This window comes from Pan troglodytes, chromosome 6, assembly GCF_028858775.2.
Source record: "Pan troglodytes isolate AG18354 chromosome 6, NHGRI_mPanTro3-v2.0_pri, whole genome shotgun sequence".
Lineage (NCBI taxonomy): Eukaryota > Metazoa > Chordata > Mammalia > Primates > Hominidae > Pan > Pan troglodytes.
The window spans coordinates 144,363,930-144,381,127 of NC_072404.2; the positions used below are offsets into that span (position 1 = coordinate 144,363,930).

General features: G+C 37.9%; 1 protein-coding gene across 7 annotated transcripts in view; it reads right to left on the bottom strand.

The window, feature by feature from the left end:
- TNPO3 (transportin 3) overlaps positions 1 to 17,198 on the bottom strand; it is a 101,817-nt gene that overhangs the window by 49,337 nt on the left and 35,282 nt on the right. For 4 of the 7 annotated variants that reach the window (XM_063815574.1, XM_016958142.4, XM_001154805.6 and 1 more), the window contains 4 exons: positions 14,111 to 14,311; positions 13,137 to 13,210; positions 11,133 to 11,289; positions 1,175 to 1,318 (listed from right to left, as the gene is read on the bottom strand). In XM_063815574.1, coding sequence (XP_063671644.1) covers positions 1,175 to 1,318; positions 11,133 to 11,289; positions 13,137 to 13,210; positions 14,111 to 14,233 — 498 coding nt within the window. In that variant the 5' untranslated portion in view covers positions 14,234 to 14,311. Of the gene's footprint in view, positions 1 to 1,174; positions 1,319 to 11,132; positions 11,290 to 13,136; positions 13,211 to 14,110; positions 14,312 to 16,024; positions 16,150 to 17,198 lie in introns of all 7 variants that reach the window. The other 3 variants (XM_063815575.1, XM_024358037.3, XM_063815573.1) reach the window with 1 other exon arrangement.

Here is a 17,198-nt window from a genome sequence, read left to right on the forward strand (position 1 = left end):
CTTACTCCAATTCCAATTCCCAGAAATTACCACTGTTAAGTTTGAAGTGTATTCTACACTGTCCTCCATTTATATGTAATCACATGTACATTTTTTAAACAAAAGTGGGACATGACTTTATTTACAGTGATTACTCTTCCACTATTTGTTGACGTGATAATAAATATTATCATTATTGAGGAAAGATACCAACATAAATGGAGACAGACAATGGCAAGCAAAACAATGACTGGCATCCTAATTTTCCTAAGGCTTAGCTTCTGATGGAAAAATGACACAGAAATACACACCAATGACATGCCAAATGTCTCCTTGAAAAATGTCTTTCTTTTCTTTAATTCACAGCGGCATCAATCTAGCATCATGGTACTATCTTCTAAGTAATAGCGCATCGGCATACATTCACAATACATGCAGCTTCCATACTAATACATCTTCATTGAAGGAAACCCTCCAGCAGAAAGAGACAAAGTTTTTCATGTCTCCAAAGACCCCTTCAATAATATTTATGCTTGAGATAATGTTATGTTTCTTGTTCTAAAATGTAATCTTATTCTAATCACTCCCTAACTCCTATCTACCAAGACTATATTACTAGGCACTGCTACTTTCAAAGCTTAAAGAAGAAATGCACAAGTATATAAAAAGACATTAGTACTTATTCTACTAATCTCAAAAACCCAAATCCATTTTGCACATACTACACATACTACACATACTAATCTCAACTACAAAGATAATATCTTAATCTATAATTGTCTCTGGATGCACTAAACATAATTTTTAATTCTTCCTGTTCTGTTTTTTCCTAAACTTGTGATGCACACTTAATTATATCATGGAAATGTCTAGGATTCAATGACCATTATTGAAATACATAATTTTATATTTTTAAAACAAGGAAAAAGATACCAATGGTTATTTGGATTTTAATATGTAAATCATGTATCAACATATAAGATTGTTTTCCTCTTAAACATAACTATATCCTATTAGGAGTATTAAAACTGATACTTCTAATTTGGTACCTCGTAGCAAGGAAGGAACATTGCTGCATTCTTAATACACGCCTTCCAGTTACTGTGCAAAAATTTAAAAACGTTTTTATGTCCCAGCAGGTTAGTTACGAAAAGTGATTGGCAGAAATACTTTGATAAATAAGGTCATTACTTACCAAAACCTCAAAAAGGAGTGCTAGTAATTTATTGTTAGCCATGAAGTTACTGTCCAAAACTCCCAAGTTAAACCAACTTCCCAAACAGCGAAAAACCTTCATAAGCATTTTCTCATCTGTTCCTGCTTTTTCTACACAGGTCATCTGAATAGAGAAAAAAACTTAAAATGAATAATGTTAATCTATATATTTAAACCATTATTTCAATCACCTTACAAGTATAATAATGAGAAAGATGGCAATAAAACAGCCAACGGTTAAAAGTGCTTTTTCAGTTTAAGTGTCACTGTTTTTTTTTTTTTCCTTTTAAGAGAGAGGGTCTTGCTACATTGCCCAGGCAGGACTACAGGCAAGGGCCACTGCATCCAGCTAGGCACCACTGTTCTAAATACCACTTATCTACTTAATCCCCGAAATGGTTTCGTTCTGTGTCCCCACCCAAATCTCATGTCAAATTGTAATCCCCAGTGTTAGAGGAGGGTTCTGGTGGGAGGTGACTGAATCATGGGAATGAACATCCCCCTTGCTGTTCTTGTGATAGAGCTCTCACGAGATCTGGTTGTTTCAAAGTGTGTAGCACCACCCCCCGCTTCTCTCTCCTGCCGGCCATGTGAAGATGTATCTGCTTCCCCTTCACCTTCCCCTATGATTGTTAAGTTTCCTGAGGCCTCCCTAGAAGCAGAAGCCTGTACAGCCCACAGAACCATAAGCTGATTAAACCTCTTTTCTTTATAAATTACCCAGTTTCAGGTATTTCTTTTCTTTTCTTTTCTTTTCTTTTGAGATGGAGTCTTGCTCTGTTGCCCAGGCTGGAGTGCAGTGCCACAATCTCGGCTCGCTGCAACCTCCACCTCCCTGGTTCAAGCAATTCCCCTGCCTCAGCCTCCCAAGTGGCTGGGATTACAGATGCACATCACCACACCCAGCTAATTTTTTTGTATTTTTAGTAGACACAGGTTTCACCATGTTGGCCAGACTGGTCTCAAACTCCTGACCTCAGGCAATCCGCCCACCTCGGCCTCCCAAGGTGCTGGGATTACAGGCATGAGCCACTGAGCCCAGCCTCAGGTATTTCTTTATAGCAGCATGAGACTGGACTAACACAATCCCCAAACACAACTTTATAGGTAGCTACTATTATTGTCTCTACTTTCTCAATGGGAAAACTGAAGTAGAGAGAGGTTACAGACTTACCCAAGTTGTTTCAGAAATAACTCACTAATTTCTTAGTTCCCACTTCTGCATTAAGGTTTATTATCCAAAAAATTATTTTACAAGTAATTTACTTACTTATATACCTGGTTGATACAGAATAGATAATAAGCTAGAGTAAGCTAGGCATACCACTGTATATTTCCACAAGAAGAGCTAATGTTTCAGCTTTGGCAATAGAATAATAAACATGTCATCCCACAGAAAGTGATACTACTATAAATACTATAAAAGAGATAAAACAGAATTAGACTAAAACTCAATGTTTCTCCTTGTAGTCTGTTTTTGTGATATATATTTTTTCCAAAGTAAAATGTAATGCATCTTTTTCTAGGCAAAGAATGTTTTAAAAAAGCTCTTGCAAGCAATGAGTTAGAAATATAATTTCCATGGGGTTCAGGAGGCATGAGAATGGGGGTGAAATCCCATAATGTATTATTAAATAAGATCTAAATAGTGATATTTGTGGTTACAATGCAGATATAAACTACACAGGAAAATTTCCCAAGTTCAAAGCTTCATCTACTACATAAACCTACATTGAAGATGACTGTCTTTATTATTGTGCTCCAAAGAATGCTAGGTTGCTAAGATGAAGAGAAGTGAGGGGCTAATGAATGACTGTATACCAGCTCATTCCCACAGAAGGCTATTTAAGATATTCGGGTCTGGAAGCTACCTTTAAAACAAAGCAAAACAAAACAAAACAAAAAACCACCTTTCCTTCTCAGAAGACAGAAGAAAGGAAGTCCAAGTATATGAATATACTTGACTCTTTCTATTTCTTCTCTCTCTTCCAGGCCATTACATTTCAGGGGGAGGAAGAAAAGTACATGAAAAATAAGCTGACCAGTCATTGCAACATTTACTGAGCCCTTTCTGTGCACCAGGCACTGTTTTAAGAGCTTTATATGTATTAAATCATTTAATCCCCACAATATGAAACAGATACTATTATCCCCATTATACTGACGAGAAAACTGAGGCAGACAGTCAAGTAACTCGCCCAATATGGCACAGGTAGGAAACAGCATAGCCAGGACTTAAGAAGTCTGGCTTCAAAGTCTATGATCTTAACCATTACACGATAGCTACCTCCCAAACTTGCTTACATACATAGAACAAAGATATGATTAATATCAAGGACTTCCTATATTTCAAAAGCCTGTAAAGTTAGGCAGACTAATATCTTACTAATATTATACATTATTATCAGTGTAACTAGCTATATACTAATTTACCTGGATAATGATTCGTGTATTACCAAAGAAAGCCATGAAATATTAACAGCATGGGGAAACAGAATCATCTATCACACATGAACCAACTATTTTACTAGTTTTAAGCATGTCAGCTTGAAGTATACATCATTTGTAATGAATAACATCAGAACTTGATTGCTAACTAAATGCAGACTCACTTCCGCTCATTTTCATTTATTGTGCATATTGCATTATATATGCTTGTTGGGAAAAGGTGGAGTTGCAGCTAACTTGCAGAGAAATTAACCACATAACTATGAGTATACACATAAGTTTATGTCTAGGATATAGACTTCTGAGACATCTGTCACTATCTAAAGCCACAAGAGGCACAGAGTAAATATCCAAGTATTTATAGAAGGAAGAATGACAGGGGCCGGGTGTGGTGGCTCACGGCTGTAATCCCAGCACTTTGGGAGGCCGAGGTGGGTGGATCACAAGGTCAGGAGTTTGAGACCAGCCTAACCAACATGGTGAAACCCCGTCTCTACTAAAAATACAAAAATTAGCCAGGTGTGGTGGCACGCACCTGTAATCCCAGCTACTCAGGAGGCTGGGGCAGGAGAACTGCTTGAATCCGGGATGCAGAGGTTGCAGTGAGGTGAGATTGCGCCATGGCACTCCAGCCTGGGCGACAGAGCAAGACTCTGTCTAAAAAAAAAAGAAGGAAGAATGGCAGGAAAGGAAAGAACTGAGAGCCCTTGCTTTAGAGGGGAAAGTATTTGTAAAAAGTCATCAGAGCCTGCGTGCAGTGGCTCACACCTGTAATCCCAGCACTTTGGGAGGCTGAGGTGGGAGGATCGCTTGAGCCCAGGAGTTCTAGACTAATCTGAGCAACAAAGTTAAGACCCTGTCTCTACAAAAAAATTAAAAAATAAAACAACACTTTAAAAGTCACCAGAAAACACACTAGATGAGATAAGAAAATGTCACAAATATGGTTCTGGCCCCATTAAGTTCTTCTAGATATTTTTTACTCAAGACTTTCTTTGTTCCCCTGAAACTCAGAAAGAAAATATTCAGGGATGCCAGGCACTAAAATGGCCAGAATTTTTAGAAAAGACTATGACACTAATATATGCAATATATTTAAATATGTAATACGTAAACTAATAAATGCACAGGAGCACTTAATTTAATACGGTTCAAGGCTGAAAGTAGCAAAATGAACGGAGTAACTAAGTTCCCTTAACATGAACTGGAGCCACTGAGAGATTTCTCTTTAAGAGCTGATACTCATTCTCTCTCCCCCTCAACCTGTCTCAAACTCTCAATTGAATCTTTGATGCTGTTGATATAAACTCATTACATAATCACTTGGCCTTTATACTTCCTGAATGATATTTCAATTTTAATAAGACATGATGTATACAAGTGGAAGGATTTGCTTGTACATTCTAACTATTGACTCAAACTGAAAGACCAAATTCTGAAAAAAACCTGTTTCTAAAACTAATCTCTTTGAAAAGATGAAATTCTGCAAATTAAATCAAACATACATTCTAAAACATCAGAACTAACAGTTATCTTCTGTTCCTCTTTGAGAGCTATGCTATGTTAAAAATCTGTCTCTTAAAGTCCTCAAAAGCTTCAAGATAAATGCCAGAGTCCAGAAGAGCTCACCAGTAAAAAGATAGCAGGGATAAATAAGAATTGAGATCTTAGATTAACAAAATAGAAAGTGAAGAGCCAAAAATTTTAGAAGCACAGGTTCAGTTTAGCTATGAGAGCAAGCAGAAACACGTTTAAAACTTCAAAAAGTTCAACACCATGTTTAGGAATGGGTCCATTAGGACAGACCACAAAAGTATAATACTAACAAGAAATAGGACAGAATGTAATCATTAAAGGAGAGTGTGCAGGAAACTAAATGAGAAAAGGTCTTAAGAGGGGTTTGGAACCTGGCATTACAGCCACATGCCTATTTTTTTCTTGGCCATTTTGGACTAATTTCATCCCCTGGGTTCTATAACATGACAAGCTACATGACAAAATTAGAGACATTTTTAAGCACCACAGGAAATATATTTTTCAGACTGCGTCACAGTTCCTCAAAATATCACCTGTGATTGATTGTCATGATATGCTAAGTCAGGCACGTGCCTTGAATGCCCAAGTGGCTGCTGTAGTTGACTGCTGTGGCAGTAACCATGACACAAAATACATGTGGACGGGATTATTTTAAATTCACAAGTGCTTACAAAAAGAAAATGATAAATTCAAGTCCATTAACTCTCACCTCAGGCCACAGTCTGAGCACCACAGCTTTCATGCCAAGTCTAAAAGCAGCTCTTACTTTTTGTAGCTACAAAGTTAGTACTGCTGAAACTCGTATACCAAACTTAGTTGTGTGACTTGCTGAATTACAAACAACAGGTGAATTTACAGTCCCTCCACACTTCTCATGTGAAAGTTAGGAAACTGACTGGTAAAGAATGGGATTCTGAAACTTGGAAAGGAGACACCTGGTTGGACCTAAATGAACATGAGTCCATCATACTTCAAAAAGACAAAGCCAGAAAAAAAAAATTCAAGGCAGCTTTAAAATAAATCCTCATTTTGAAAAGAATTAAGATTTATCCTACCTTTCTAGTAGGAGCTCATAAGAATGCCAACTTATATGTACAAGAAATAACAGAAATAGTCAAATATCATTTTGCAACCCACGATGAAATTATTATTATTTTTAGAGACAGTCTTGTTCTGTTGCCCAGACTGGAGTGCACTGGCACAATCGTGGCTCACTGCCACCTTGAACTCCTGGGGTCAAGTGATCCTTCCTGCCTCAGCCTCTTGAGTAGCTGGGACTACAGGTGCATGCCAACATGCTTGGTTAATTTATTTATTTTTTTTTTTTGAGACAGGCTCTTGCTATGTTGCCCAGGCTGGTCTTGAATGCCTGACATCAAGCAACCGTCCCACCTCAGCCTTCCAACGTGCTGGAATTATAGGCATAAACCACATTGCCTGGCCCATAATGAAATTATTGATTAAGGTAGGGATTATCTACTGGAATGTAAAACAATTAGGCTAAAGTCTGATAGGGAATTGAACATTCATAAACTAACAAGCTACCATCACACAAACTACATTATATTACAAAGGAGGAAAGTGAACTTTAAAAATGGAAGGATCAGACTTTCATCTTAATCCAGTGGTCAACCCTAGCATCACTAATAGAAGGTCAACTGAACGCTGTATATATACTAAGACATAGCATCAAGTACCTATGATATATTCTAGCCCAAAATATTTAACTTTAAAAAACTAATCCTCTAAGCCTCTCAGTTTTTCTCAATCAGGATTCTAGGAAAGAATTATATCCTATAGGTTGGGTGTGGTGGTTCACGTTTGTAATATCATTAAGGGAGGCCAAGGAGAGAGGATCACTTGAGACCAGGTTTGAGACCATAGAGAAGCTCTATATCTACAAAAAAAAAAAAAAATTGTATAGAATTAAGCCCTTCAGAAAATTATCTGAGTGCCCATCTTCTTAATTATCCCTAAGGGCAGTATATAGCTAGAACCATTATTAATGTAGAGGAAAGAATTCATTACATATAACGAATGCTTTAGGCTTAATTCTCTTGAGGAACCCCTACTGAGAAGGGCTGCTTTAGATACAACTTCCAATTAGAGGAAATACAGAGAAAAGAAAAACATGCTAAATGAAACGAAGGAGAGGCAATCAGAAAATCATAAAGGTAAGATAATTCTATAAAATGACTGGTACAATCTCTTCAACAAGTCATGTTATTTTAAACAAGGAACAGAATGTGGGACTGTGACTAAGAACCTGATACAAGGCATAGTTACAGATTGGATATTCTTTGTAAAAAGTATCTTTTTTTGTTTTTTCTTTTTGTTGAGACGGAGTCTCACTCTGTCGCTCAGGCTGGAGTGCAGTGGTGCCATCTCGGCTCACTGCAACCTCTGCCTCCCGGGTTCAAGCAATTCTCCTGCCTTGGCCTCCCGAGTAGCTGGGACTACAGCTGCATGCCACCACGCCCAGCTAATTTTTGTGTTTTTAGTAGAGACGGGGTTTCACCATGTTGGCCAGGATGGTCTCGAGCTCCTGACCTTGTGATCTGCCAGCCTCGGCCTCCCAAAGTGCTGGGATTACAGGCATGAGCCAGCACGCCCAGCCTGTAAAGAATATCTTAGGACCAACTGGTGAAATGTGAATATGGTCTGGGTTTATCAGATGATATGAAAACTTATTAACTTGAAAAGGTAAGCAGATGACTGAAAAAGCAAGATGCAGAAGAATAAGTAAAGTATAATTTCATTTGGGCTTAAAAATCTGTATATATATCCATAAATATGTTCATAGAGGATATGTATTAAAGGGTTAACTGTATGATCTCCAGATGGTTTGAGTGTAATTTGCTGTACATATTTTCTAATTTTCCATAAAACTATTTCTTTAAAATAAATGGCTAAGTGAAAAACATATATTTAACTTAAAAGAATTATTTTTCAATGAATTTGAATTTCTTTTTTCTTTTTCTTTCTTTTTTTTTTTTTTTTTTTTTGAGATGGAGTCTCCCTCTGTTGCCCAGACTGGAGTGCAGTGGTGCAATCTTGGCTCACTGCAACCTCTGCCTCCCAGGTTCAAGAGATTCTCCTGCCTCAGCCTCCCGACTAGCTGGGACTACAGGAGTGCACCACCATACCTGGCTAATTTTTGTATTTTTAGTACAGACAGGGTTTCACTATGTTGGCCAGGCTGGTCTCAAACTCCTGACCTCAAGTAATCCACCCGCCTCAGCCTCCCAAAGTGCTGGGATTACAGGGTGAGCCACTGCACCCAGCCCTCCAATGAATTTCTAATACAAAACTGAACACAATTTTTAATAGAATTTTAATTTTTTTTCAAACTAAAAGATCTATGAACTTGCTATACTGAAACACATCTCTGAAAAATAATTTACTACAGGTTAAGTATCCCTAATCCAAAACTCCAAAATGCTCCAAAATCCAAAACTTTTTGAGTGCCAACATAACGCTCAAAGGAAATGCTCACTGGAGCATTTCAGATTAGGAATGCTGAACCAGAAAGTATAATGCAAATATTCCAAAATTTTAAAAACTCAGAAATCCTAAATACTACTTTTTTTACCCTACCCTAAACCCTTCTGGTCCCAAGCCTTTCACTAAGGGATATTCAACCTGTATCCACATTATTGAGAAAATTAAGCTGGACTATAAAGACTTAAAAATGAGATATGGGCTAATCAATTTATTAGCATCTACTTTAGGAACCAGTAAACATTTTCTATAAAGAACCAGATAAACCTTCTACACTTTGCAAGCCATATGGTCTCTGAAAAATACTCAATTATGCTGATGTAGTCCAAAATAATGGACAAAATATAACCAAATGGGCATAACTGTGTTCCAACAAAGCTTTATTTACAAAAAGAGGCAGCCAACCCATAAACTATAGATTTACACACTCCTGCTCTAGGGTATTAAAAATGTCAACTAACTGAAAGGAGCTTAATCACATCTAATTTTTTAAAAAATGTGTATTAGCTCATCCATAATGCGATACTCCTCAAAGGTCAAGTAAAATCTTCTATCACCTTTCAGTTCATCTTTAAGAGACAATCCTTTCTTTTATCTCTCACAATATACAAAAATCAAATCAAAATGGATTAAAGACTTAAATGTAAGATGTGAACTATAAAACTACTACAAGCAAACATTAGGGAAATGCTGCAGGACATTGATCTGGGCAAAGATCTCTTAAGTAAGACCTCAAAATCAAAGGCAACTAAAGCAAAAAAAGTCGACAAAGGTCAAGCTAAAAGGCTTCTGCACAGCAAAAGAAACAATCAACCAAGTAAAGAGACAACCTACAGAATGGGAGGAAATATTTGCAAACTACCCATCCAACAAGAGATTAGTAACCACAATATATAAGAAACCCAAATAATAGCAAAAAAAAAATTAAAAATTAAAAAATGGGCAAAAGATCAATAGCAAATGCTGGCAAGGATGCAGAGAAAAGGGAACGCTCTGGAATGTAAAGCAGTACAGTCATTATGAAAAACAGTACGGAAGTTTCTCAACAGACTGAAAATAGTACTACCATACGATCTAGCAATCCCACTGCTGGGTAAATACCCAGAAAAGAAACCAGTATATCAAGAAGATCTCTACAATCCCATGTTTATTGCAGCACTATTCACAATAGCCAAGATATGGAATCAACCTAAGTACCTATCAACGGCTGAATGGATAAAGAAACAATGGTATAGGTGCACAATGAAATATTCGTTAGCCACAAAAAGAATAAAATCTCCTGTCATTTGCAGCAACATGGACGGCACTGTTAGACATTATGTTAAGTGAAATAAGCCAGGCACAGAAAGACAAATATCACATGCTTTCACTGCTATGTTGGAGTGAAAAAAAATGGATCTCATAGAGGTAAAGAGTAGAATGACGGTGATCAGAGGCTAGGAAGGGAAACGGGGAGGGGACGACCAAGAAAGGTTGATTAATGGGTACATAAATACAGCTGAATAGAAAGGATAAGTTATAGTGTTACACAGCAAAACAGAGTGACTACAGTTAATAATTTATTGAGTACTTCAAAATAGCTGAAAGAGAAGATTTAAAATGTTCCCTACACAAAGAAATGATAAAGGTTTGAGGTGATGGATATCTCAATTTGATCATCACCTGATTTGATCTGATCATCACATATTACATACTTGGACAAAAATAATATATGTCGATGGGCACAGTGGCTCACGCCTGTAATCCCAGCACTTCGGGAGGCCAAGGCAGGTGGATCACTTGAGGTCAGGAGTTCGAGGCCAGCCTAGGCAACATGGAGAGACACCATCTCTACAAAAAATAAAAAATTTAGTTGGGCATGGTGGCGCACACCTGTAGTCCCAGCTACTCAGGAGGCTGAGGTGAGAGGATCACTTGAGCCCAGGAGGAGGAGGGTGCAGTAAGCTGAGATCATGACACTGCACTACAGCCTAGGAGACAGAGACCCTGCTTCAAAAAATAAAAGTAATACATGTAACCCCATAAATATGTACAACTATCATGTATCAATTAGAAAAAAAAAGAAAGGATCCTTTCTTAGTAAAGTAGATTTACACACACTTCCCTTTGCATGATCCTTTATTAACAGCCAACAGTTTGGAGCATTAAGCAGTAGAAGAGCACAAGATAAATAATGAGATGGCCTTAGTTCCAATTCTGAATTAACAGTTGTGTAACTCTAAAGTCCATTTTTCATTCATAAAAGAGATAACGTCACCTTTAGAGGATTATACAGAAACTTAAAAAGCATAGTTTCTGAAAGTATGTTGTAATGGTAAGGTGTTACATAAATGCCAAAGCATCATCATTAAATTTTGCAAAGAAAGCTATTTCACAATAATGCAATTGATTACAAAATAACCGCCATGGCTTTCTGCCTTTATGCAGCAACTTAGTATTTCAAACTTACTCACCAATAGAGATACTACTGTACTAGAGTAGAAGGCCAAATCTTCTATAATTTCTGTGCGCCGATTAGCTCCAATTCGTAAGGAACGACTATGTACTTCTTCAGGTAACACTGTAAGGATCTCTAGCAAAAAAGGCAAAGAAGTCACATCATTGCTGTATCTGCAAAAGAAAAAAGCGGAGATATGTTCTTTATAGCCAGAAAATACACAATCACATAAGATAACAGCCATCAGAGTAACTCACAACAACAAAAGCAACATTCCCACCACTGTTAAGGGGGAGAAAAAAGATACAAACATAAATGTCCTCCATAATTAGTTAAGATTAAAAAAAGGACACAGTTATTCAATGAAACATAGCCATTATAATGAACATGATATCTGTATGTCCTAACATGAAAAAAATGTCCATAATGTAGTAAGTGAAAAACATGTATGAAACATATTGAATATGGGTGAACAAATATATAGGTATATGTACATTAAAATATATATGCACTTATTTATTTTAAAATGCATAAAGGAAACTCTACATAGCCAATTGTTAATAGTGGTTGCTTATAAAATACAGGGTTAAGGGCCAGTTGTGGTGGCTCATGCTTATGATCCCAGCACTTTGGGAGGCCGAGGCAGGAGGATCACGAGTCCACAAGTTCGAGACCAGCCTGGGCATCACAGGGAGACCGTTTCTACATTAAAAATTTTTTAATCAGCCAGGCATGGTGGTATGCATCTGTAATCCCAGCTACTCGGGAGACTGAGGCAGAAGGATCTCATGAGCCCAAGAGTTGCAGGTTCCAGTGAACCATGATCACACCACTGCACTTCAGCCTGGGTGACAGAGTGAGACCCTGTTTCAAAAATAAAATATAAGGATAGGGAGAGAGGATGGGGTTCATTTTGCACTTTGAAGGTTTCCATACTGTTAGAATTTTTCAAGGAGCATGTATCAATTTCCCCAATAAAAATTTTATTTAAAAAATAAGCTATCCACTCAGGAGGCTGAGGTGGGAGGATCACTTGAGCCCGGGAAATCGAGGCTGAGGTTGTAGTGAGCCATGACTGTGCCACTGCACTCCAGCCTGGGTGACACAGCAAGACTGTGTCTCCAAAAAAATAAAAATAATTTTTAAAAAAGTTATCCAAGCTGGATGAGGTGGCTCACGCCTGTAATCCCAGCACTTTGGGAGGCCGAGGTGGGCAGATCACTTGAGGTCAGGAGTTTGAGACCAGCCTGGCCAAACCCCGCCTCTACTGAAAATATAAAAATTAGCCAGGCATGGTAGCACATGCCTGTAATCTCAGCCGCCTGGGAGGCTGAGACAGGAGAATCACCTGAACCCAGGAGGAGGAGGTTGCAGTGAGCCGAGATCGCACCGTTGAACTCCAGCCTGGGCAACAAGAGCGAAACTCCATCTCAAAATAAAATAAAATAAATAAAAAGTTATCCGTAAAATGCTTTAATGACACACTATATTGGAGGTAAAAAGTAATTCTACTTTGTTCAAAAATAACTTCCCAACCAAATGCAAGCAAATATCAAGGTTATCTTGCCAGGACCCAGAAGGAATACTTGTTTCAAAGTAGCAAGCTCTGTGTGTCTAAAAAGAATATTGCCCCTCTGATAAACGTGAAACAAACTCCAATTAGTAAGAACACATATTCATAACAACCTCCCATTTAATATAATCTTAAATTCTATATTTTCACAAAATGGCTGTCATGCCAGTTAGTGAGAGTGATCCACAAGGCAATAAAAGACTTTGCTGCAATTAATTCAAGAAGTGTGTGTTACATAAATTACTAGTCTTTTACATCCCACACAATATATTTCAGTAGTATTTAAAATTTTAGATAAGTTTCATTTAATCTAACAAAGGTTAATAACATAATTCTATGTTAAGAGTTCAGGGAAATAGTCAAATATCTAGCTATTGCTAACAAATTTCTCTGTGTAGGTTAATGGCAATTCCAAAGGCTAATATAGAGTTAATACAAATTACTTACTTTTCCACCAGTGTTTGCACACATCCCTTCCAGGAAGGCATCTGTAGGGCAAGATCTGCTATTGCTAAAGCCAGCTGAATAAGAGAGATTAAATAAATGAAGACAGATGAACAGAAATAGGGTCACAATAAATATTAATTGGGAAGCAAAGAAACATTTCTTCCAAACAATATGACAACTAAGACTAACCCCCTTCCCCCATTTCTCCCAACCTCCAATTCTATACATCTGATGTAAACTCTTCTGGGTTAGCTACAAATTGCTGAAATTTAAGAGTTAACCTTTAAAAATTAAAAAAAAAGAAAAGAAAAGAAGTCAGAAACAACAGACTATAGACATTCCTCAAAATATATCAATATTTACTTTTATTTGGCAATACCACAGAACTTCACAGACATATAAATTATACTATGCCAAAGGTCAAAGCTACTAATAAAGTCAGACCTTTGACTCAGTTCTCAAGTAATGGATTGCCATTTCCCTTCTCTTTGCATTTGTCATCTTGAAGACTTAAGAAAAGCCTCCTCTTTAAGGGCACTTCTATGCCAGGCAGAGAAAACATGTGAGTACGTACTCACAGAAGTTTCCGGTTTTCCTATCTAATGTATTTCCCTGTCCAAGGGGGAAAGGACAGATGCTCTAGTTCAACGTTTCATTCATGAGACCTTTACTAAAGCCAATCAGCCCTGAAAGGATTTCTTAAAAGGCAACTACCTAAACCTCTGACCTAGCATGCCTGTGAAAACACATACTCACCTTATCCACTTCTGGTATCAAGTTAGTTTGAAACCAAATGAACTCCAAGATTAATACAAAAGATTAACAATTTCGTTTTCTAACCACTTACAAGAACATAGCAGTACATCTGTAATGAAGTTAACATTACCTCACATGGCCTAGCAATACGAATTAAAACAATCCTGATAAATCCAAATGGCCATACAAATTTCTCTAATGAGAAGCACAGGATTTACCTGCGTTACAATGACAGGTGACAAGTCTTTCAAGTTCTGGATATGGGTTAGCAATGAGTCCCGTAAAGAGGCATGAGAGTCTGTGGGGAGCTCATAAAATGAGGTCTGAATCTTCATTTTCATGGTCTGTGCAGCAAAATAGCATGACTCCACATCCTGTCGGATCTGTAACAACTGGTCCGAGATCTCCCATGCATGAACCTGAAAGCGTATTAGACAAAGATGTCTTAAAGAAGACTACTTTTCTAATTTTAATGACATAACCTCAATACTTATATAAACATATTTAGCCCAAAGTATAAAGAAAGAAAAATCTGACAAGCTAAATTACCCAGTAATTCAGCCAACAGTTCAATATACATTGTTATAGGCCCTGTTCAACAAAATAATTACCTAAAATCTAACTCATTCTAGGAAGGCATGAGAGCTATCAGTTAAATTAGTAGATACAATCTTGTTGATTTGAATGACTGTGTGGGTGTCAAGAGTATGAAGAAAAATGTCCCAAAAGTCTCCACTAAACTAAAATGTCACTGTATAATTTCCAATCCTAATCTATGGCTGCATGTTTCTTCTCTTTTCTTGCTTAAAATAAAGCTTTGTTCACTCTAAGAATTGAATCCAGAAGCTGTTTAAATATATCTATAAATATGAGAATATACTTCATATTGGTCTCAGTAGCCCTACATTTCAATTATTAGTTCCCGACAAAATAGCAGAAAAACTATCTTGGCTCAAGTAAATATTTCACATCCTTCAATTATTTTCTTTCTTTTTTTGGAGACAGAGTCTCACTCTGTCACCCAGGCTGGAGTGCAGTGGCACAATCTAGGCTCACTGCAACCTCTGCCTCCCAGGTTCAAGCAATTCTCCTGCCTCAGTCTTCTGACTAGCTAGGATAACAGGTGTGCACCACCACACCCAGCTAATATTTGTATTTTTAGTAGAGGCAAGGTTTCACCATGTTGGCCAGACTGATCTTGAACTCCTGACCTCAGGTGATCCCCCTGCCTCGGCCTCCCAAAATGCTGGGATTACAGGCATGAGCCACCGTGCCTGGCCCCTTCAATTATTTTCTGATGTATTACTACTTGGCAAAGTGCTACACATGTTACTGAAATCATTTTCAATGGAAAAATAAACTTATCTATAGACATAATAAAAAGAACCAAAGTATAAAATCTGGTCTCTAGTAGCCAGTCACAATTATAAAGGGGAGTCATATTTTGAAGACAACTTTGGAAACAATATCGTGCAGTAGATTGTAGACAACTAATTAATTAGATTAATTCTAATCCAATTCTACACTCAACAGCCTCTGGAAGAAGACTAACATGGACTGGCAATAATGGACTGAAAAAAATTTCAACCTCAATTTAGGAATAGTGTCTATTGTAAAGAGAAGGGGTCAATTTCTTATGAAGACAGAGCTCTTCACAAGTAATACATAATCCTTGTGTATCCTTCAAGATCTTTCCAAAGATTGATACGAAGCAAGTTAAGATATAGAAACAGGTAGAATAAATGGCTTGTACAAGTGCCTAAAGTAAATGGAAAATAAAGACCCTGAATTTCCTAATTACAGATTTACTGACATAAAACTTAGCTTTAGGCTGGGCGTGTGGCTCATACCTATAATCCCAGCACTTTGGGAGGCCAAAGCAGGAGGATTGTTTGAGCCCAGAAGTTTGACACTGGCCTGGGCAACATGGCAGGACCCCCGTGCCTCTACAAAAAAATTTAAAAATTAGCTGGGGCCCAGCACAGTCACTCACACCTGTAATCTCAGCACTTTGGGAGACAGAGACGGGCAGATCACCTAAGGTGAGGAGTTCAAGACCAGCCTGGCCAACATGGTGAAACCTGGTCTGTGCTAAAAATACAAAAAAATTAGGCGGGTGTAGTGGCACTCACCTGCAATCCTAGCTACTCGGGAGGCTGAGACAGGAAAATAGCTTGAACTCAGGAGGCAGAGGTTGCAGTGAGCCGAGATTACACCACCGCACTCCAGCCTGGGTGAGAGTGAGACCCTAAAAAAACTTAAAAAATAAAAAATAAAAAATTAGCTGGGCATGGTGGCATGCACCTGTGATCCCAGCTACTTGGGATGCTGAGGCGAGAGGATCTCTTGAGCCCAAGCAACAGAGTGAGACCCTGTTTTTAAAAAAACCACCCCTCCCGCCCCCCACCAAAAAACCCCAACCTTAGCTTTCAATGAAATAAGGGGTGCAAAGTAAGCATGAGGTGTTAACTTCTTTACAGATATAGTACATTTTACTAATTTTTGTACTTTTTAGTCCAAACATCGTGTCTCAAATGTATTCAACAAATGTTTAATTAATTAATGTAGTACTAATAGCACCAATTTTCCTTTCTCAAGTAAAAAAATCGTCCAAAGATTTTAGCCATTGATTAACCAGTAACCCAAGCAAACCTATGATTTAATAGACCATCAGAATATCTTTACTTTGCTCACGTTAATATCTTTTTATTTTATTTTTTGAGACAGGGTCTCGCTCTGTCACCCAGGCTGGAGTGCAATGGCATGATCTCAGCTCATTGCAGCCTCAACCTACTGAGCTCAAGAGATCCTCCTGCCTCAGCCCCCTAGTAGTTGGAACTACAGGTGTCTGCTACCACACCCGGCTAATTTTTGTATTTTTTTGTAGAGATGGGGTTTCGCCATGTTGCCCAGGCTGGTCTTGAACTCCTAAACTGAAGTGATCCTCCTGCCTTGGCCTCCCAAAGTGCTGGGATTCCAGGCGTGAGCTACCATGCCTAGCCGATATATTTTTAAATAGCAAAAAGATTCTATGAAGCTTTATACAATCTCCACAAATCCCTCAAAAAAACAGAGCATTAGATAGCAACAAAACTAGATGTTGTCTAGTTATCTCCAAGGGTATCTACAAGAACCCCAAAATATAAGTGGAAGGAGACAAACCAGTGACATCTGTAAGACCTGTGTGGTTTTAGTCTCAGTAAATGTGGAAGCAGAGGCAAACAACAGGGTGTCTAATGGACCTAAGAACAGAGAAACACCAAGAACCAACAGAGATTCACTGGAAAGTACAAGGAGCCAATCTGA